General features: G+C 34.4%; 1 protein-coding gene across 8 annotated transcripts in view; it reads right to left on the bottom strand.

Annotated features, from left to right (window-relative positions):
- The window catches only part of PAN3 (poly(A) specific ribonuclease subunit PAN3), a 136714-nt gene that overhangs the window by 12747 nt on the left and 100137 nt on the right, over positions 1–23830 (bottom strand). For 3 of the 8 annotated variants that reach the window (XR_004901420.1, XM_036018354.1, XM_036018357.1), the window contains 10 exons: positions 22627–22874; positions 21425–21481; positions 20093–20197; positions 19230–19287; positions 13082–13243; positions 12737–12853; positions 12548–12649; positions 8511–8676; positions 7335–7425; positions 2288–2427 (listed from right to left, as the gene is read on the bottom strand). Coding sequence is in view for 6 of the 8 variants with exons in the window: in XM_036018354.1 (XP_035874247.1) it covers positions 2288–2427; positions 7335–7425; positions 8511–8676; positions 12548–12649; positions 12737–12853; positions 13082–13243; positions 19230–19287; positions 20093–20197; positions 21425–21481; positions 22627–22874 (1246 nt within the window). In the remaining 2 variants the exon portion in view is untranslated. Of the gene's footprint in view, positions 1–1060; positions 1444–2287; positions 2428–7334; positions 7426–8510; positions 8677–12547; positions 12650–12736; positions 12854–13081; positions 13244–19229; positions 19288–20092; positions 20198–21424; positions 21482–22626; positions 22875–23830 lie in introns of those variants that run through there. The other 5 variants (XM_036018356.1, XM_028504596.2, XM_036018358.1 and 2 more) reach the window with 4 other exon arrangements.

Here is a 23830-nt window from a genome sequence, read left to right as displayed (position 1 = left end):
TTTTACTATTATGAAAATGAGAAAGGAAAATTGAGTAGGTTACACTTACCATTTCCATTCTCAAACCCTTCTTTACAATAGTGAGATGAAAAGATTGTTACACACTTTTTTGAAGAAGTGAAATAGGGGGTGGTTGTAGGTGAGGAAGTTTTTCCATTGTTCCTCAAAAATAATTTTTGAAACTAAAACTGGGTCTTCAATTTTGATAAATCAAACAAGCCGCAGCTTTTTAGGAAGGTGTCCTCAGCTCTGTGACTTCATTTACCAGCTGTCATGGTATACTTGTTTCTGAGAAATCTTCATGCACTAACGCACATCAGAACAGACCAATTAAATTTCTTCTTTTGTTACAATTAAGGCAGAAAACAACTACATGTTTCAAAGAGCTACCTTCTAGAGTACAATTATTATTAATCACATATTTTTGCTCATTCTGATAGGTGAGCTATTTCCTAACCATTCTCATTAAAGCAGCCCCCCCCTTCTTTCACTTTCTGCTTATACTTGTCTTACTTTCTCCATAGGACTTATCATTATCTGCAAACATCTTACTTGTTCACATGTTCATTAACTCCTCCCCATTAGGGTGGAAGCTCCAGGAGATGGGAATTTTGTGCATCTGTTCAAAGCATCTTCAGCATCTGGCATATAGCACACATTCTTTCGTTGAATAAATAGTTATATTCATGTGGATAATCTACATCTTAGCTATTCATCTGTAATTACTGACATATTTACATCTAGTTACTCATATTTAAAATTTTACAAGCTATGTGACTTTGGCAAGTTACCATTCTATGCCTCAGCTTTGCTATCTTTAACATGGAGCTAAGAATGGTACTTAATTTATAGGGTTACTGGGAGAATTAAGTGAATTAATTCATATCAATCAGTTCAAAAGTGCCTGACACGTGGTTTACTGCCCTATAAATTTTAGTTATTGGTTAGTGTTGTATTAAAGTATGACTTTTTTGTTTATTCACTTTTTATTAAGGAAAATTTCAATCATTTATACAAGAAAATTATATACTGAATCTCCATGTACCCATCACCCAATTTCAATAATTATTAATGTATGGCCAACTTTGTTACATTTATATCCTTTACTCTTTCTTTTCAACAAGGAAACTTTGGAGATTATAACTTGAGATTAGAGACATCCTAGGTGTTGCAAACTAAAGCTAAGAATCACTGTTGTGATAATATATGAAACAAGTATTTTCACTTATAGAAAAAATCATGTTATTTGATTACATGATTTCTGTAATCAAATCAGGTACCACTGGCTTCAAGTGCTCTGTCACAAACAGGACACTTATGCCAATGTAACAAAGCACAGGTGGGCAGCCCCATCCTCCATCCCTCAATTCCATACCCCAAGGCTAGTCCAAAAAGAAAAGGATCATCCAGGGTCACGAGAAAAATCAGAAGAACAGCTGGAAACTAAAGAAAGAGTAAAAAGGATCAATGAGCTCTAATTGCTTCTAGAACACAACAGGATGATAAATCTCAAAAGAGACTTCCTAGCATCTGTTCTCCAGAATAATTTGTAAGGGTTGCCCACCCTCCGGAATTCCTGTGAGTTAGAGGTATCTTAAACAGGAAGAAGTCTTTCTGTAGTGATAGCAGTCCACAGTGGGTTTCTCTTAAGCCCAATTCATTTAACCCTGCACACAAGGATTCCAGTGTTGTGGAGTCTAACAACACTGGAGTGGAAACGCAGAGACTGTTCTATACATGCTGCCTGGAATGGGTGTTCTGACCATAGAGTACATCATGAATTGACCCTGAGGCTTATTTATGACGGCTTTCACAAAGACACTGACTACTCTGGTGAGCGGTGCTGTCTGACATAACTTTCTGAGATGATGAAAATGTTCTACGTCTACACTGTCTAATATCAGCCAGGAGCTATGTGTGACTTCTGAGCTCTTGAAAAGTGGTTAGTACAACCGAAGAACTTAATTTTAACTTTTATTTCATTTTAATTAGTTTAAACTTAAGAGGTTATACATAGCTAGTACATACCAATGCAGCTTCAGAACGTGCCCTTTGGCAAATGTTTAAAATATCAGTAACTGATTTAAACACAATGGTTTATAAATTTATTCCAAGAAATACATACTTGGCAATAAAAATAAATTACAAGTTGCTTAATTGTGTTTTGCCTGATTTTAAATAGTAGAAATTAAAATAAACACAATCACTGTGAAAAGGTCTTTATGAAAAATAAGTTGTCTTATCTCATATGATCATGATACACACAAAATCACATATGAAAACTTACAAAATCAGATTCTTCAGGTCAGAGGAGTAGTTGATTGTCACCAGCTCCATGGCTTTCTGTAAATTCTCTCGCTGAATTCCTGCCAAAGAGTTGCAAGCCAAAGCCAACACAACTTTTCCTAATGATATCAGATCTGCTTGCTGACATAAAAGAATAAACACAACTTTTAATTTTTATTTTATAGGTACAAATTTAATACACTGACACTAGTGACTGCATGGAAAAATCACTTGTACAAAGGAGCTGCAAAGTGCAGCACAGGGGTCTCTAGTATTGGTGCTCATCCGGATTAGCTGGGAGCTTCTCAAAAAGAATTTCTGAGCCTCTTCCCCAGAGATTGTCACTCAGTAGGTCTGGGAAGAGGCCCAGTATTTTTAAAGCACCCAGGTAATTCTGATGAAGGTAGTTCTCAGACTATACTTTAAGAAAGATTACTCTAAATAAACTTCACATGACAACTACAGAACTGATGTCTTAAAATGTTAAAGAAAATGTATTTAAATCGAGCTGTAATACTCTTACCATCACAAGAAATTCAAGGCTGCCTACCATATACACTTGCTTTACTACGATCACTACAATTTATAATGTGCACTTTTTCATTTTCCATGATGCTTATAATATATTGGGCATTTGATGACTTAGAGAAAAGTTATTCCATTACTCCAAACACAACATCAGCCAACACCTGATTCAAGTATGTTCTCCAGAACATCAAAAATGCTGCTAACCCAATGACATCCCATCTGCCAATGTTCTAAACAGACAATTATACTCCCACTATAATAGGTCTTTGAGGTCTGTAACCACCTGTTTCCCCTTTTTTTTTAAAAAAAAAAAAGATTTACCAGTCTGAGGCCTTCCTTTTAAAAGGGTTTCAAAAGACAGTGGGATGAACTGAGGCGAGCTCTCCATTACCTACTACCACATTATGACTCCAGGAAACAAAATGGTGACCCACACAGCCCTGCTCAGCATATACCTGGGAGAATGGAGCAGCTCAGAGTTAAATGAAATCACCTGAAGTAATTTCTACAGAAAACTTCTGTAAATCTTCAGAACCTGAAATTTCATCTGAATTACTGGATACATGTTCAGTTACTGAATACTGGTTTAGTGTAAGGAGTTTTCAAACCTAGCTATATATTAAAACCATCTGAGGAGCTTAACAACAAAAATCACCCAGTGGTCATCCCCTCATCTCAGTTCTGCTGTTATTATCTGGGGTAAGATCTAGGCATTGCTATTTTTCAAAGCTTCCACAAGAGATTCTGATAAGCAGTGAGGGTTCAAAACCACTGGTTTTATGGAGTATTTACAACAGTACATTTGCAACATCGGGGGAGTATTTCAAGACAATCAATAATGAAACGTTAGCACTATATAGCTATCCTTAACACATTCTATCCAAATAATAAAGTATAACAGGAAGTCAAAGTCCATTACTAAAATAACATGAAGAAGTTCAAATTTAAAAATTTATCCCAAACTAGCATTTGTGAATCTGACACTGTTAACATAAGATCCCGTAACCAGTAGAAAAACTAATTACAAAAAACAAGCTTCTGTGAATCCAGCAGGGCAAGAGATACCAAGGATTCATGTCAGAGAAACTATTTAAAACTTCATTAGAGGTACAGAGTTAGGAGCCAGAGGCGGAAGGGAAGGTGGCATGGGAAAAGTCACTGCTGCCACAATTTCTTTCTCTGGAGGGCATTGCAGTGAACGAACTCAAGAAGGACTCCCTTTAGCCATTCTCAAGATCAAGTAAACATCCCATGTTATATTAATGAAACCATAAATTGATGCATCTAAACTCCAACTGGAAATTGTTCTAAGTGTTGCAATCTAACATCATCAGTAAAGCAAACAGAGGGTTATTATTTCTCCAGTATGTGAGCAGCATGTACCAACACACTGCCTCCCCACCCTTAAAACAGAAGAATTTTCAGGTTAGCTCCACCGTGAACTGATGCTATAAGTAAACCTCCTGCATAGAATATCCCATCAGTCCCTGCCACAAGACAAGGAAACAGAAGTCCAAGTACACTGAAGGACTGATGGATTTAAAGAATAGGAGCATCTCCTTGAGTACCTCCTACCACCCTTCTAAAGCTGACTCAAAGTGGAGTACCCACTTCAGAAATAAAATATGTGTGTCACATAATCCAGATTAAATTAGAACTACTTTTTTAAATAAAAGAGGTTAACCAAGTCCTGCTCAATTAAGAGCATCTAACATCATAAGAACTTCAGTAACTCTCCTTTCCTTATTTCCCAGCTAAATATTGGGTTGGCCAAAAAAGTTCGTTACGTTTTTTTCTGTACAATGACTCCAGCAGTGCTTACTTGTCATTAACCTCATTCAAAACAATTTTGTTAGACTGTATTGTGACTGCTGTCTTATCAGTGTGAGTTTAAAAAAAACTTATCAAAATTTTTGTGCAGCCATTTTAATATTAAAGATGGAAGACAATACACAACATTTTTGGTGTATTATGCTTTATTATTTCAAGAAAGGAAAAAAGGCAACTGAAACGCAGAAAAAGGTTTGTATAGTATGTGGATAAGGTGCTGTGACTGATCGAACGCGTCAAAAGTAGTCTGCAAAGTTTCTTGGCACTACTGACATTCTGACCAAGTATTTCTTAGCTATGGGGCTGTCTTATGCATTAGAAGATGTTTAGCAGAACCTCTGGCCTCTACCCACTAGAAGTCAACAGCAGGAGACAGCAGACATTCTCAAAATATGCAAATCAATAAAGTTACTGGTGAAAATGAAAAATGTGTCTTTTATTTTACAGAAAAAAATAATGGAATTTTTGGCTAACCCAATAATTTTCCAGTTGTTATTTTGCTTCTTACTTCCATCTGATCCCCTCCTCCCCATTTGTTGAATTCTGGAGGTTCTTCCCCACAACTCATTTTCAGTTTCTTCCTGATTCTTGATTTCTTGATTTTTCTGATTCTATCTATGGCTCTATTTATGTCAGTCTCTACTCACGTTTCTGAAACAGACTATGAGAAATAGACTACAAGAGACAACGTACTCCTTTCTCATGTGCCCTCTTCTCTATAAAATCACAATTCCCTGTTTGGGACTATCTTTAATTGTCTCCTTTACATTACCATAAACTATATGAAAAATCTTCTATACATATATACCCACACCCCAAAAAATAAAGACAAAAAAATCTGATATACCTTTACTACTGAAAAAAAAAGGGGAGGTGACAATGGGTTGAAAGTAGCCTGAGTTTATGAATGATGGCAATTGCTAACTTACCCAGTCAGCTGCCCCAAATGCCTACCTAAAAGTTCTCTGTTTGGAACTCTGGGATTACTTTTTCTTATGAAAAATTATTTTTCAAGGTCAATCTGACAATCCATAACATAAATGAAATAATGTACACTTGCAAAGAAAAAATGTTAAGTAATACTGTTGTGACACAGAGGAAAATCAAACTGGTCTTATTTTATATTAGTAAATTAAATAAAAAGGACCTCTATTCAGAATGAAGAAGAATAAGAATACGTAAGGCTATTTTTTAATGCAGATACAGGGTTTCCAGATACTTGCAATAGAGGTTGACGGTACTAGTTCAAAATAATGTTTAATTTCTCTTAAAAAATTTAATATTACTTTCCTACATATATGAAAATCACTACTATTTTTAATAGTCAATAATCAGTCACTTTAAGGAGCACAATGATTATGAAGAAAAATTTTCAGAGCCAATTAGCCAATATATATCAGACAAAAACTAATAAGGAAAGTAGATAATTAACAACCACCTAGATTTAAAAAAGAAGAGGGAGCAAATCTCCTTAGATAGAAGAAAGCTCCTGCCACTAGGGGAGAGGGAGCCATGGTCTTGCATGTTGAGGCCACTACATGATGCTACCAACCAGGAGAGCTTGGCTGCCACTGAGGTTAGATGGGCACAAGCAGAATGGAAGGAGATGTGAAAAGTCTGCACACAACTAAGCGAATGTGCTGAGTGGCTCTAAGTCTCTGAGACTGCACTGTCGGTGGCAAGAGAAGTTTACACATGAGTTGGAATATTAAACCCTACTTAGACTCTACTCTCAGTCCGATCCTTCCTTTTTGTTTGGAAATTTTGTCTTACAATAAAGTGAACTAAAATCTCCTTTCAAGATTTAAACAAAAGAAGTTGAAATGAGAACAATGGGAAGACAAGGTGTTCTTTTCCTCGTTTTTCCATGTAACAAGAAGAGATTCTGCTTCATATCAAATCTCTGTCTAAGTTAATAAATGTTCAGAAACATGCAAAAATGCCTTACACAAAGAGAACATTGCCTTAAAACGACAGCTGCACAGCTGCACAGCCTCCCAAATATGACTGCAATACAAACGGGATGACCTGAAACACACTTTGAACAGCCAGGGCATTTGCACAGGGCAGTCAAGATAAAAGCAGCTACACTTCACGCTCCTTGTAGATACAGGTTCTTATTCTGCATCTTGGATTATTCAAGAAATAAGAAATAAATAGCTAAGGACATAATAAGACCTAAAGCCACACTATTAATACAAAATCAGACTATAACCAAATTCTGATAACGTACAAGGAGTGATGGGCTTTGATTAAGAAAAAAAGAATTACTTATAAAACAGCAATAAAACACTATTCCTCTGAAAATACTTCTACAATTTTGCCAATCAGATTGGTAGTGGGACAATTGTTCTAAAAGTAAAATCTCATTTATTATATTCTTTTAGCTGACCAATTAATCTATTTTAACCTCTGCCAAGGACAAATTTCCTAATCCCATAAACACATTTTCATTTGAACAGCTGGAGTCTCCGACACTGTCATTAATTCTATACATTCCAACCTATAAGGGCTCTACACTAAATGCATCACAGACATTAAGAAATACCCATTCAAAGTGTGCACAAAGACCACCCAGAATAAACTGAAATCTATACTTAAAACCCTGAAGTATGTTAAAATAAACAAAATTTGTCTTAAAGAAAGACCAAGGCTTAAGCTATTAAGTATTCCTTTCAATTCTTACTCACCTGATACTGCGCCATTAATGCCAATGGATTATTATTCTGACTGTTATCAAATGTTAAAACATCAAATACTCCAACACAGTTTACTCGCAACCTTTAAAGATCAGAGAATTTAAAAAATAAATTAAAACAAAATTTTAAAAATTATATACTAGTAGAAATTTATCACTTCCTGTAATATTTGGAAGGATCTCAAAATATTATCTCCTCTAACCTCCTGTCCTACCCCTATATAACCTCTACCAATCACCATTTCAGAGGTGAGAAGTATGAAGTGACAGACCTAAGGCTATAAAAATATAAAAGCCAGCAACTAATAATGCCAGAACTATAACTCATATCTCTGACTACCAGCCCAGGGGTCTTTCCATTGTACCAAGCTGCTTCATTCATGTAAAGAGAACTAGTTATCTTCCTAACACTTGTTGAACATGTACTAGTCAACATTGGAGGCATTTTACATACATTAACTTATTCAATCCTATTAATATTCTTAATGAGACAATTGTCTTATAAATGTGGAAAATGGAGAGAATAGTACATGGCTGATAAGGTTACTGAACACACAGAAGTTAAATAACTTGATCAGGGTTGTAAAGTCAGTAACAGAGCCAGGATATGAACCCTGGTCATCTAGTACTACGTCCTGAGCTGTTCGTGCTACACTGCCCAAGACAAGACTCAAAATTACAATTCAAATGAAACTCTGCTGAAGTCAGGATCTGTGTGTTTGACTCTATCAGTAGTTCTCAAGGCACAGGGCCCAGTCGACAGCAAGAGGACACCTAGGAACTTTTTGGAAATGCAGACTCTCAGGTGTTACTCCAGATTTATCTAGAGAGGACTCTGGGGCTGGAGCCCAACTATGTGTGCTAAATGAGCTCCCCCTGGATAGTTCTGATTCATAGTGAAATCTGAGAACGATGGCTGTGCACTGTATGTCCCTGCAATCCTAACCATACATACCTCCAAACCCTTACAAGATTCTTGGTTAATAACCAGGCATTTTATTAAGAATTCAACATTTTTTTAAAAATTTACAAATAAATTCAAAGTCACAGCAGTTCTTCTGGATGGAACATATGAAAAGGTAAAATTAAAACAAGTCATCATGCTTTGTTTAAAACCTGTCATAGGTTAAATGTTGAATAAAGAAGCCAAAACTCAAAATGCTAGTACCTAGTTTTGCCAGTTATCAGAATCTTTGTTGGGTCCATAACTCGACACGCCAAACCTGCCGTATGAATGGTACGCAATGCAGAGCTCAACTGGACAATATATGCCCAAATAAGAGATTCTGGCAATAGTCCAGCATGCTGTCTGGGCAATGGTCCATCATGTTGACCTATAAAGCAAATAATAATTTTTAAAAATCTTAATTTAAGTAATGAGCTAAAACATTAAAACTGAAATAACAGAAAATTTATCTATATTCATGGCATAATTTGTCAATATATATATACATATATAGGTAAAATTTAAGTTTAGTCTATAAGAATTTAAGGGACAAACCCAAAATTTTCCATTTTGAGATTATACCTTTATATTGTTAGTAGCAGCAGAGCTCTCACTGAACTGCTCTTTTATGTGACTACTATAATTAACTAAACAAAAATTGTTTAAAGAACTTGCATTTAATTACGAACCAAATAAATGCAAATTGATTAAAAAACAGGAACTGCAGAGAATGTTATTTTACTTAAAATATGGATATTCGTAGCATATATTATTGTCCAAGCATGTGAGACCTGTTCATTCTATGGTTTGAGGGAAATAAAAGTCTCTACTATCATTTATGCTGAACATTTCCTTGTTCTTCTTGTACTTCTTAGCCTCCTCTATTACAGCCATGTCAGTTAGATATGATGACGTCCAATTCACAAAAACACGAATGTAAAACACTGAATGTCACTTATGTGTAAAGATAAAATACAAAAAAAAATCTGGTTTACCATGAAAAGTAATCATTTTTATTCTATTGATTCCTTTATTTTTTAAGGTTTTATTTATTTTTAGAGAGAGAGGAAAGGAAGGAGAAAAGAGAGGGAGAGAAACATCAATGTGTGGTTGCCTCACGCGTGCCCTCCCACTGGGGACCTGACCTGTAACCCAGACATGTGCCCTGGCTGGGAATTGAACCAGCAACCCTTTGGTTCGGAGGCCAGCATTCAATCCACTGAGCCACACCAGCCAGGGATCTATCGACTCTTAAAAATGCTTCCTGATACTATTTTCTGGGTCACTGTTAATACTAAAATCAATAGGAAAGGAACCATATAAATTTGATCCAGATTTCATAAATATAGTTGTTCCCCCTTATCCACAGTTTCATCTTCCATGGTTTCAGTTACCAGATATGGACCATAGTCAGAAAATATTAAATTTCCCCAACCATCAACATCATCTGCTCCTGACATCCAGCCACTGACACCATCGTGGCTCAATGATCCAGGATCTATGGAAGCAGAGGGTTTTCCTTCTGATGTACCACTGAGGTCAATAGTAGCCTAACACTACGTCCCAGTGCTTACCTATATCATTCACCTCACTTCATCTTATCATATTGGTATTTTATCTCACGTCATCACAAGAAGGGTTAAATAGAATAATATGTTTTGAGAGAGAGATCACGTTCATATAACTTTTATTACCATATATTTTTATATAAATGTTCTATTTTATCATTGGTTACTATTGTTAATCTCTTAGTGTGCCTAATTTATAAATTTAACTTTATCAGTACTACTCCCAGTTTTAGCATCCACTGGGAGTCTTGGAACATGTCCTCCGTGGATAAAGGGGAACTCCTGTGTTTTAGGGAACATAACCTTATAAATTCAAGGGTTCATATGGTTGTAAACAAACCTTTTGTGAATCGGGTCTGAAAACACAGTTAAATGATTAAGTGTGGAGATAATAAACAGCAAACAGATACTTAAGCCTTGGCCGAAGAATTTATGTGTACAAACCATGGACATGAACTAAGGGGGGAGGGATGCTGGAGGGTAGTGGGGTGCAGGAAGGAGGGGGATAAAGGGGATAAAAAAAGGGAAAAAAAAGAAAGGTACTTAAAAGGCTTGGGATAAAATTTTCAGGAAAAAAGCAAATACAAAATTCAAAAATTGTTATCCCTGAATTTAGACAAAACTAAAGATAATAAAATCAGGAAAACAGTCTTAGATGATTCAAAAAGTGGCTCTACTGATAACTGCCAAGACAATATTAAAGACAGCTATAAAGAATTTAAATAAAACTATATAATAAATGTGGCAATAAGGAAAACAAATATTTATCAAGAAACAATGCTTACTGTGTACCAGATTGTGTCTAGTTACTTTACCCACATTTTCTTACTTTAAACCTCTTATCACAACTCCTATAAGGTACAGTATTACTATTATACCTCTTTTCTAAATTAGCATATTTCTTGAAATATGCAATTTTTTGTGCTAAGTTAATAAGTTAAATAGTTTAAGAAAATATTACACTTTCATTTATGTCTCTATGAGTTTAAACGATTATTGGCCTTTATTTTCTTTTTTTAATAGTCACATTGGGAAAACAGAGGACTGCTTTGTATAGAAGCCGCTATAAATTAAAGTATACATGGTACGTTTAGGGATGTTACTGCCATTCAAACAATACTTTCAAATATTAGAAAAAGGACTGATTCTTGTGAAAATGTAAACATATCAAATAATCAGTCAACATCAAAAACACAATAAAGTAAAGAAAAAAAAAGCCAGAAAGAAGTGCTGTAAATCAGTGGTTCTCAACAGAAGTAAATTTTGCCCTCCTTAAGGGACATTTGTCAATGTCTGGAAATATTTTTGGCACCACAACTGGAGTGGGGGATTGCTACTAGCCTCTAGTGGGTAGAGGCCAGGGATACTGCTGAATATCCTGCAATGCACAGGACAGACCCTACCCAAGTAATTGTCCAGCTCCAAATGTCAACAGGGCTGATCTTGGGAAATCCAGCTATAAATTATAGCCAACAGTCATTTCACAGGTGGTATTACTAAAATAAACTTGAACAACTACAGCTATGTTCATCTGTAAAAAAAGTCATACCACATCCCTTTCAACAAAATTATGTGTCTACAGATGACATGGCAAAAGGAAAAGAAATGACCACACTATATGACCAGATTTTCAATGTGAAACAACCATGTAACCACAGGTTTCTTTTTGTAACTGTCAAAAAGCAAAGTTACAAGTAAACAGAATATATTTTTACCATAGGTAGAATCCTTCAAAAAGTTATAATCCAAAAAATTACTGTCATGTGACTCAAATCTTTCTCCCTCCTTAGTTTCTCTCAGTATGTATTCAAGAAAAATCTTTAAAATATTAAAACTTGTGGTAAACACAATGCTTCTTTCCTGACCCCACCAAAGAAAATGAACCACACTTCCCCCCAAATATATAAATTAACGACATCTCAAATGGATTTACTTTTACTCTGAAATGATTTATCCTTTAAATAAACATTTGTCAGAATATTTTGGTTCTTATAATATTATTAAAAATGAGAAAAAAGATAATATTCCCCATTTAAATTACCTGAAAATTTATTTTAAAGACTAGTTCCTTCAGTAACATGAAATCCTACATTTAAACAAAAGCACTGGTTTAGGGAAATAATTTCATAAATGATATATAGTCACACTGGACTCTGAGGTAGTCACTGAATTAAACTCAGAAAATGTAAAAATTAAGGGAAAATATTTATAATAAATGGAAAATGCAATATGATATAAAATAACAATACAAAAGGAAACCAAATAAACCAAAACACCAAAGCTGAAAAGAAATACATAATGACACCCATAATGGTCATGTTTTGCTGTAGTGAAACTATAGGGATTATCTTTCAATTTACTGAATTTTCCAAATCATCTCTACTCAGAAAGCATTAGATTCCTAAAAGAAAAAAAAACTGTTAAGAGAATAAAACTCCCATCATATTCTGTTATTAAAATTTCAGATATCTATGTGAGTCTTTCAGAACCCATCTTCATCTCAGTCTATATACATAGCACGTTATTTCCTAACTTGTTACAGATTTACCCCATTTCTTTTTAAAATGCAATAGGGTCTCTAAGTGGAATGACGACAGGGATAGAATTTTATGTATTTTAAAATACAAACTACTCTCCCACAGAGCAAAAAAGCATTTGTCAACATACATCTTGCTTGCTGCTTTTCCTTACCCCACTTTCTCTTTGTGAAGTAGGCATCAGCATTGGGGTCATTGAAGTGTCTGCTCATCATAGTCTCCCCTCCAGCATGGAAATCATATGCAAACACAAGAGCTTAAAATAAAACACAAACGTTCATTACTGCAATCTGGCTTTAAACAGTTAAACTCATAAGAAGAAAGACAATTGCAAATTACTCACAAGGCTCTGCAAATGCTTTAGTGGTAAATACCTCACGCAAGGTTACAATATTTGAGTGCTGAATTTTTTTCCACATATCAACCAACACCATGCATTTTGTGTTAACAAGACGAAAACCTGAAAAAGTAAAATTTTTCTACTAAATTGTCAATGACATCTCCCCTATTCCATCAGAAATATGAAGGAAAAAACCATGTTATACATTACTATGAATCACTAATCGTGAAATGAAATAATAAATTTATTTATTTTAAAATCATATATTAAGTAAATATATTCAGGAATGTTTGAAAAATCTCAGCCTCAATAATATGCTTCTAAAAGAGGATAATTTATTTTCCTTACCATGTATCCTCCGAAGACAATATGGCAGATCATCTTTGCTATTTACGGCTTTGTAGCAAGATGTAATGTAGCCAAAATTACTTGATTTCTGTATCCGGTTGGGGGGTGGGAGTGGTTCTAGAGGGAATAGGCTATGGTAGCTATCAACTTCTGCAGGGACTGCTAGAGTAATTCATAAAAAGACACATGACTTGCAGACATTCATAAATCTCTCAGAATAATAAAGAAGAAATCAAACCTACTATAAATAACTGGTATCAAAATGGACTTTCTGTTCAAGAACAGTGGCAACATTCATAATTATATAAAACTGGTTTCATTATCAACATTAAACAGGCATTATAAAACAACCATAGATTTCATACACTCAAAATTACAGCAAACATCAGAAACAATGTCTAATCACTTAGAAATATTAAACATTTCTGATTCTGATACTGAATAAAAATCAAGATATATTTTGTTTTTTTTAAACATTTATTTGTATAAAATATATTTAGACAATGAGGTTAAGCTACGAATTCTTGTTTTTAAAGCATAAAGAAATTCAAAGTAAGTAACATTAAAATGGAGAGTGTGTATATATAGTGTGGTGGTGTGTATATGTATGTATAAATACGGCAATCTGTATCAAAACTCTCTAATCACTCAGTGGAACAGCACAGTTTTAATCCCTAGCAAAACATAAAAGAAAATTAAACAACTTTACTACCAAGCCTGCTATCTTCCTCAAAGAAAGAAAAATTATGTTTACGGCTATATAACGCATTGGGATTTGTTTGTAATACTGTTGTGTATTAAAAACTGTTTATCTTGAATCCCTATGTGTTGTTTCTTAAAAAGACTAGAAAGTTGAACATGAAAATGTACTCAGTGGTTGGTTTCTCTACTGAGTATAGGTATTTAATTGTCCCTTCTTTATTGTTCCGTATTATCTAGAACAAACATGAATCAGTGTTACAATCCAAATAGAGAATAGTTTTTAATGTTTCAAATATAATCAACTATATTTTCCACCTGGAAAGCTTCCAGTGGTGAAATGTCTTGAATGACTTAGGAATGCTCATCATATCTCAATTGAAAAGCAGATGAGTGAACATGCAGCTATGCCTAGAAAATCATCTAGTAAAATGATTTTACAGCAAAATTTTAACAATTGTAAATACAAAGTGGGAGGATTTTCCCCTACTTATTACACTAGTCTGTAGTTGCCAAACTTTTTATAAACATGTTTAACACTATTTAGAAACATGGCAATATATCTTATGAAAAATTCACAAACAAAAACAACAAATAATTTTTAACCTATGACTATTAAAAATTCTGGTGAAACCCTATTAAGAAAACTCTAATTCCAGAAGACAGATTCAAAAGGACCCCTCCTGCTATGCCTTTGCCGAATTCTAACACTTATAATGTCTTAGTTCAAGGAACAATTTTATGATAGAACTCCTTATTTCATAAATAAGGAGAACAAGGATTACTCCTCTAGAGAAGGAGTAGGGAGACAAACTCAAGAGGCTGATTTTGGAGTCTTGTGCTCTTAACTCCTACATGGCATTTTAGCCATAGTGCAAAACATCAATTCAATGTAACTTTCAAACCATGGTCAAGTAGCATGTTCCACTGAAATAAAGGCAATAAGGGAAGAATAGAGACAAGTGAATGCAGCTGTAACTTTTACTCATTTATGATGTATTTGAATGATCAGTGTAATTTCCAAAAACAACTAATAAATTTTGTTTTCTAGCTATTTCATAAGGGAAGTAATTAATTTCCAATTAGTAAAAATGTATTGAGTACCTACTATGTATTAGTGAACCAGTATCAATGAAATATGGGTTCTTAACAAGAGGCTAAGAGATTTATATAAAATACAGCACAAGGACAGGCCTGGGTTGCAGGTCCAGTTCCTGATCAGGGTATGTATGAGAGGCAGCCGATCAGTGTTTCTCTCTCGCATATGTTTCTCTCCCTCCCTTCCCCACTCTCTAAAAATAAACAAAATCTTAAATATATATATTCAAGGCAAAATAGTTATTTAAAAAGAGCAATTCACCATGGCACTGGTTCTTAAATTTTAGCACCATGCAGAATCTTGTGAAAACAGTTTGCTGGGCCCCATGCCCAAAGTTTTTGATTCAGTAGGTCAAAAGTAGGGCCCAAGAATTTACTATTCTAACAAGCTCCCAGGTGATGATGAAAGGACTCTGCAGGTGGGGTAGGGGTGGGGGGTGGGGGGAAAGGTCAAGGACCCATACTTTGGAACCACTATACATGGAAACACAGACAAGGGAGCCATTCCCAAGGATATTAGGAAAGATCTTATAGCTGATTTGGCATGTTTACTAGAAATTAATGAGTTAAAACAAGTGGAAAGAGTGCTTTACTGTGAGGGAATAAACAGGACAAAAACAAAAAACAAGGAATGAATGTACAAAAACAATGAACAAGGCATGATAGTGAAATCTCAAGTGGTGGAGGAACAGGGGTGGGGGCGTAGCACAGAGGAGGTGCAGAGTGGAGATAAAGCTGACAGAGGTATGCTGGAATTCAATCTGAGGGAAATTTAAAGCCACATAAGTACTTGAAATTTACTATGCTAGCAGTGGTACTCACAGCATCAGTGTAAAAAGGAGACTGCATGAGGGACACAATCAGCTAAAAATCTTATGGTCTCAACTCCTTCATCCCTCTGTCTACCTTCAACCAAGTCATGCTGAATTCCAAACAGTGCAAAGGGAAAAAAATTGTGCTGCAGTGGAAACATACTTAGGTTGCAGGCTGAATCCTGAGTCAGGGTGTGGAGGGCATGGACGAGAGGCAACCACTTGATGTTTCTCTCTCACATCAATGTTTTTCTCTCTCTCCCCATTCCCCTCTCTCTAAAATCAGTAAACATATCCTTGGGTGAGGATTAAAAATTAATTATATGATTCTACCAACCTTTGCTTTCCTTCTCTTTCTCTTCCTTCCCTTTTATATGGTTTTACTATACCTATACGTACTCAAGTTTATTATGTATGTATATGTTCATGCATGTATGATATACACACATACTTACATGAACTTAAATATGCATATACACTTCAGTTAGGTTTATAAAAAGCTGTTGTGCTGTATGTAATCTGTCGCAACTTACTTTTTTACTTAATATTACATTACAAGCCTCTTCTGTATTGTTGCGTGTCAGCACACTTTCTTCACTTTAACACCTATATAATATTCCATTGTCTAACCCTATCAGAGTTCATTCATCCCACCCTTTAGGTGGGCATTTGGATTGATCAAGGTTTCTGATTTTATGAGCAGTAATATTATGAATACCTTACACATTTTCTGGTTGAAAATATGTAGGGGTATACCTATATCTAAGAGCAGAATAGCTGAATCATAGGGAACAGAGATATTCAACTTTAGTTTTAAAAGTGGTAACAAGTTCACCAATTTACACTACTAATAGCCATGTACTGGAGAACCTATGGATCCATATGCTCATGCCTTATATGATCAGATTTTAAAACAGAATTTTATTTGTATTTCCCTAATCAGTGATGGCCGACATCTTTTCTTATATTTATTAGTCACATGAATTTACATTTTCTGGAAGTGTATATTCCTATCCTTTGGTCATTTTTTTATTGGACTGTTCATGCTCTTACTGATTTGTATTTTATATTCTTTGTCAGTTTTATAAATATCTTCTTCCAAGTTTTTTCTTTACTATAGGTGCCTCTGGAGTGTTTCAAATTTTAATTTAGTGAAATGTATTAGTATTTTCTTTGAGTCAACAATACCTGACTCCTCTATTTATTTATATTTTATAGTAAGAGTTTTACAGTTTTGTTTTAGACATTTAAGTTCTCTATTTGGAGTTGATTTTTAGATGTGGTTTGAGAAGATCCAATTTTTACTTAAACACAACCATTTTTGCGATGTCTTGCTTTCCCTACTAACATGCCACCTCTATCACAGAAAGGGCCCAGGCTCTCCCTGAGTCTGTTCTACCAGTGCCATGGCCACGCTGTTAGTCACTGCAGACTCAAACCAAGTCTCCCCTTCCACAACATACCCAAAATTCCTAATCATAATCTTCAAAGGACCTTGGTCCTTTTCTCTTTGATGATTTTATCATATACTATGAAAAGCTCTGCTATGCTATAACATAATAAAAAAAATAAAAATAAAGACCAACCTCTATTAGAAGCTTGGAACTTTCAGACTACCCTACCCACAAAGTCTAGGGAGAAGGGGGGGGGGGGCTGGAGGTTGAGTTATCACCAACAGCCAAAGATTTATTTGACCATGCCCACACAATGAAATTTCCATAAAAAACCCTAAACAAACAGTGAGACTCAAAGAGCTTACAAGTTGGGGAACTCACTGAGGTACTCGGAGGGTGGCATACCCAGAGAAGGCAAGGAAGTTGCCCACACTCCATCCTCCTCCAATATGTACTAATACATCTCTTGAACTTGGCTGTTCCTGAGTTGTATCCTTTATAATAAAGCAATAATAGTACATAAAGTGCTTTCCAGAGTTCTGTGAGTCATTCCAAATTACCAAACCTGAGGGGGTGGTAAAAATGCCCCAAATTTGTAATTGGCCAGACGAAAGTGTGGGTAGCCAGCATACCCCCTTTAAACTAGCATCTGGCATAGCAATAATCTTGTGGGACTGAGCCTTTAACAATTGTTAGGACACAAATTAGATGTCAGAAGTATTTTCAGTTAAAAAAGTTCACATGCTTTCATTAGTACTATAGTGAATCTATAAGTCAGTTTAGAAAAATTAACATCTTAATCATTATACATACTCCTATTCATGAATAAAGTATTTCCCTCTATTTATCTCCCCCAATGAGAACTTACACATCTTTTGTTGTATTTACTCCTAGGTACTGATATTCTGAAACCACTGCAAATGATTATTGGCTACCAGTCTACAGAAATGCAAGTGAGATATATTAATCTCATATACAGTTATTTTCTAAATTCTACTATAACTTCAAATTATGTCTAATGTACCAACATATGATTTATACATGACTGGAGTCATAAAGACTAGAATACTACATAAACCTATTTATTTTTCATTTTTTTCTTTTACCCTCAGTAGGGCCTCAAATGTAAAGCTAAATAATTAAGAAAATCCCAGCCTGTCAAACGTTACAACAGGTAAATTTTCTGCATATCTAATGGAAAGATCAGTCTTAAGACATACAGCCAGACACACTCCTTTTGATTTTTTTAGCAGTCAAAAAGACACACAGTAGACAAGCTGAATCCTTCATAACAACTGGTGTTTTAAGATTATCTCTGTGGCAAATGTATTCCTAGTGTTATTTATAGTTTTGTTAAATTATACCATATTTACTCTTGATTACACAGTATAAACTAGGGAAAGAGATTTTAATGCTCTCTTGGAGACACTGTGGTACAGTCAGAAAAACCTAGGTTTAAATTCTGACTCAGCCACGCAATTAGTAGCCACTGTTCTTAGAAAGTTACTGAACCTGCCTGTCAACTTTAATTTTCCTCAGATGTAAAATGGAGATGATAATACTAGTATCCATGTCACAAGATTTCTGTAAGCAGAAAAGTCATAAAACATCACACAGCTTGGCATACAGTAGTCTAAAAAATAATAACAATAAAAATCACCTTTCCCTGCTGCTTAAAAACCTATACACTTGATCCAAGTTTCAGAAAACAATAATATTCTAGTATACAGTGAGATAAATCACCACAAATATAAAACTATCTAATTTTTTGATGAACTACATTACCGTCATGTGTAAAATTAATTTAAATAAACTGGGTAATCTGTGGTATCCTGGAATTCTTAAGTAGATTTGAAATAAATATTCATAAAATAGTCATTAGCTAGTTTAAGACATAAAAATGTGTAGGATTACACAAAATTATAATATCCTTTAAAGATTTTCATTATTTATTTTTAGAGAGAGAGGAAGGGAGGGACAGAAACATCGATGGGTCACTTGTCGTTACGTGCCCTGACTAGGAATTGAACCCACAACCTTTCGCTTTGTGGAATGACACCAAACCAACTAAGCCACACTGGTCAGGGCTAAGAATTATCATATCCTTTAAAAGTAAGAATAAGAATGAATCAACTTGAATTTTACCTGGCATATCTGCTTGATCAATTTGAGCCATTGTTATTAAATGTCTGTTAATGAGCTCCTAAGGGGGGAAAAAAGTATATTTACATCTAAACACAGGCTCTAAATTCTGGATTTTCTATTATAACTAAATAACAAATGTATTAATGTTTTGGTATGTGTACTTTTTAATGCTGATGTCATAAAATAACTATTCTAATACTGGTATAATGACAAAATTCCAGTCTTAGATATACCTGCCCCTAATTAAGATTGGGTTCCAGTAACTGTGCCATAACCTAAAGCACATAACTAACTCTGGCTGAAATTCAAGGTCTACGCTAAGTTGGTCAATAGTTCAGTCTATAAACATTATACAAGTACAACATACTTCTGTGAAACAAAAATATTTAAGTATAAAGTGAAAGTCAACGTAACAAGGAATACCTAGCTGTCTTAACAAAAAATTCTTTTATAAAACCTACTGAACAGAAACTATTGAGCTTTCCTAAGAATGAGGTTTATTTCTGGGCCAACTACCTAGTCTAAATCTGTAGATATTAGCAAAAGGTTTCTAAAGGTCAGAAACCATTTAAATAATTAACATATTTCGAAGAGGGCTTTTAATGCACACGATACGACATGCAGAAAGGTGGCCCATTTAAATAGCTATCCTATGTTTTACATCGGAACCCATAATTACCTGACACTTTCTTAAAAAACAGCTTTCCTTACATGTCGCTTAGAACTCGTAAGTTCTAAATTCTGTTTTAGGACAGCATATTTGATTAAATAATGTGTTTTGAAAAGAACTGTGTTGTTTTTCCAGTTCTTTACTAAAGAACAAGAGACATTCAGCATCCCTACAAGGAATTCTGGATGCATACCTGTCGGAGCTCATCGGCCATGAAGAAGGAAGGTGCATTTGCTTTTGGTTGCATATAAGCAACATGAGGTGCGGTTGGAGGATAAATATGATAGTTTGGAAATACCTAAAAAGGCAGGGAAGGAGAAAGTGTAATTATCAATTTTTCTCAATTGACAAGCTTTATCATTGTTCTGATAAAGTTTTCATCTTTAAATGATAGTAATAAATTGATAATTTTAAATCTTTAAGTTATAATGAATTAAATACCTCCGAGAAAAACTGTTATCAGTATACTTTCTGAATTCATTTTAAAAGTAACCTTATATTTAATAATCAATATGAAAAATGTAATGAAACATTTCTTCACATACAGTAAAATATAAGCTCTAATGAGAGGCAAAAGGAGCTCTTTGGATGAAATGTTACACAAACATTTTCTAAGTATTTTAAAAAGAAATTGGAAGGCAGAAAGAAAGCAGTTATTAAAGGTGTTGCAGCTCAGATAATGAAGTAACACTGTCCTAGCTGCCCAAAGTACTGCCCCCTTGTGGGCTTTTTGTGGCAAATGTAAACAAAAAAGTGTTACCTAAGTACTTCTCAAAACACTTCAAACATAAAGAGGGCAGATTTACTCTGAGTCAATAGGTTAAGTGAACAGAAGGGTACAATAATGTATTTAATGTTCCAAGCAAACTACAACCCAGTTACTAAATCTGTTTCCAGCTTCCTGTCTTTCATTCTTCCAACTGGACTTTCCCCACCACCCTTTCTTCTTTTTTTTTCTCTGCCTCTCCTTTCCATCACTGGTCTATCATACAAAATCAAAGTACTAAAGTATCTTTCAAAGTTCTAAAATATCTTTCCTTTTGCTTTCTTCTTTCATTTTAAAAGGTGAAACAAACATTTTTTCTCTTTTAAAAGTTAACTCAGCCAATTTCTGTTCCTCTCAGATAATTATTCCATTCTGTTCTCAAGCAGGCAGTGATTTTGCAATGCTTGTAAGGTTTCCTTTAACCAATATCTACAGGGAGAATAATGCCTTTTTTCTTGCCTTGGTTTCCTTACATCATCAGATAGCATAGTTTGACTTAACTACATCAGGTTTACCATGAGCATAGTTTTGAGTGGTTTGAAGGGCAAAAACATAAAAATGTACCATATATAATCTCTACAAAAAGAGCTGAGACAGTTTTGTGACAAAAGAACCTGTTTATAAATTAAATCTCTTCTTTCTACAAATATGATAAAATATAATAAAAGTATAAATAATTATAAAATATAATAAGCCCCCAAAAGGTAAAACATTGATAGAATTCTTACTTGAAAGAACCAAGGAAAGTCTCTACTCTACCTCAATTATTTGACCTTCTGTTCGGCAAGCTGTTCTGTGATAATTTTTGAAAGATCTCTGACCAAAAACAAAACAAAATAAAAAACTATTAGCTATTTCATTATTTCTTAAAAGGCATTTTACATGATTTACAAATACTTCTATAAATGTCTTCACATTTTTCATAAGATGGTTAGGTATGATTATCCCCATGTACGACTGGGGAAACAATCTCAGAGGTACCAAGATTCAAGAGTCACAAAACAATGGCAGACCTAGGACTCTTAAAAATAAGTAACAAAAAATCTGTTATCTTTCTACTCAAATTGCCTTTTAGTAAAACATTAAACATAATCAAAATAAATCATTAATTTAACTTGTGGGATCAAAACCTGCCTGCTTACTAAAATCCAACTATACTTTTCATCTGAGCCTCTCATCTATGAACATGATGAATGTCTATGGTTTAGATCAGCTTTGATGTTTTAATGGAATTTTGTGTTTTTGCTCAAGTTCCTCATCTGCTACTTAATGTTCTATAGTTAAAAAATAATTTTTGAACAGAAGCAAAATAATGAAGCTAAAATGGTACGATTTCTAACACTGCAATGCTTCCCTTCTACCCTCCCCCTCCTTCCCCTGTCAGTGCTGTGGCAGCTCTTTTCCTCATCTATAATCAGGGCGCACTCAACGCCCTCCCCTTTAACAATGAATGCCCCATACTGAAGACTTCCATTCACTGTACTCTACTATCCAGAGGCCTAGTTATTAAATCACTGACTCACCTAAGGTGAGAGTTCATCATCAGTTTCCTTTCATTAAGTACTGATTTAAAAATAAATAAATAAATAAATAAATAACATCTCCTTTCTCTAACTTCTTACTAGAGGAAAAACTACCTGTAACAAATGTCATCAAGCTTCAGCTCCAGCTAGCACTAGGTAACCCCATAAGCAAAACATGACATAAAGTACTAAACTAGGACTTGAATATAATCTAATTTCTGACTAAAACCCGACTGGTTCAAAACTTGAGTTCTGACTACTGAAAAAACAAATTACTTTGAAAAGATAAGAGATCAGAATTACCATCTAAGTTAGAAAATTAAATACTTCTTCCCATCAAAATAAAAAGATGCAAGCAGGTTAAACACCTCATGAATCTCATGAGTCAGAAGGAACTATATAAGGGTACTGTCACTTCCCTTTAATGCAGAGACATACCATTCCAGTCAAAGGGGCTGGAGTTGTATCTGTATAGAAGTATGTTGTCCCACCGACAGTTTCCTTTTGAATCACCTGACCAGAGGATGGAGTCTGAGAAACAGGATTATTAACAGGTGTAGAGGCACTAGAAGGCACCATATAATTTGCTGGATTTGGAGTGTGACTTCTTCTTCTGGGAGCAGGAGAAGTATGTGGAGTGATCTTGGGGGAATGAAGAGGGGAAGAGCCAGCAGACAATGACATTCCTGAAGAAGACACAAAAACATTTCTTAGGGAGCAAAAATTGGTTTTAGAGGGAAAAAACTGGAAAGTAAAATGCAAACATTAATTTGGAAGAAACATTGTCTTTAGCAAATTCTTTAAGTGCGAAAATGTAATTTTATTTTGTTTTGATTACAAGCTCTGATTAAAGCAAATGTAAAGAAGTTTACTTTCAAATATACTCATTTTGAAGTAAATCAGAAAATTTATTGCAACAATAGTCTCCTCCACATCAAGGTTTACATGAGAAACTTCAATAGTAAGGCTCACCAAAAATTTAATAAATTAATTTAATGCAAAAATGAGAAATAACAAATTAGGACACTTTGTAAAAGTACGCCTTCTACAAAAATCTTTTTTAATTGTGAGATTAAATCTACAAAAATCTATTAAAAATTTTTATAGAAGACATGACTCCTTTTTTGGCTATTAACAATAGAAATACCACAGTCAACCTAAAATATTAGAGTATTTTTTTTAAACCATGCTATTTAATGAGATTTACTAGATTTCTTTTGGCTAAACATAATTAACAGAATGGTATGAAAAAGGAAAAATCTTAAACCTTAGTTGAAATACATGGCAGCGTAAACACCGTATTTTTTAATCAAGCAGTACATTGTTTTGGTGCCTTTTGTTTTTAACTCTAAATAGGCACATGCTAAAACTGAAATTTTCTGCAAATCTATACTCTTTAAAATTAGAACAAATGATTCATTATGTTCTAGGGAAGTTTTATCTAAACTCAACTAGTAAGAAGCCATTATATGCGGAGTGTCTCTATTATGAATGAATCTGCTTTGAAGAAAAAACTGTCTTTACCCTTCAGAAAGATTCCAAGCTAGCTGAGAAAACAAGACCAGGTCACATATAAGAGACATAAAATGACTTACAAAAACATTTAAATATAAATTAATATACTGTAAACTACATGCATAAA

The sequence above is a fragment of the Phyllostomus discolor genome, chromosome 2 (genome assembly GCF_004126475.2).
Source record: "Phyllostomus discolor isolate MPI-MPIP mPhyDis1 chromosome 2, mPhyDis1.pri.v3, whole genome shotgun sequence".
NCBI classification, from domain to species: Eukaryota; Metazoa; Chordata; class Mammalia; order Chiroptera; family Phyllostomidae; genus Phyllostomus; species Phyllostomus discolor.
The sequence above is the reverse complement of the archived record's forward strand: the minus strand, read 5'-3'. Positions and strand labels throughout refer to the sequence as shown.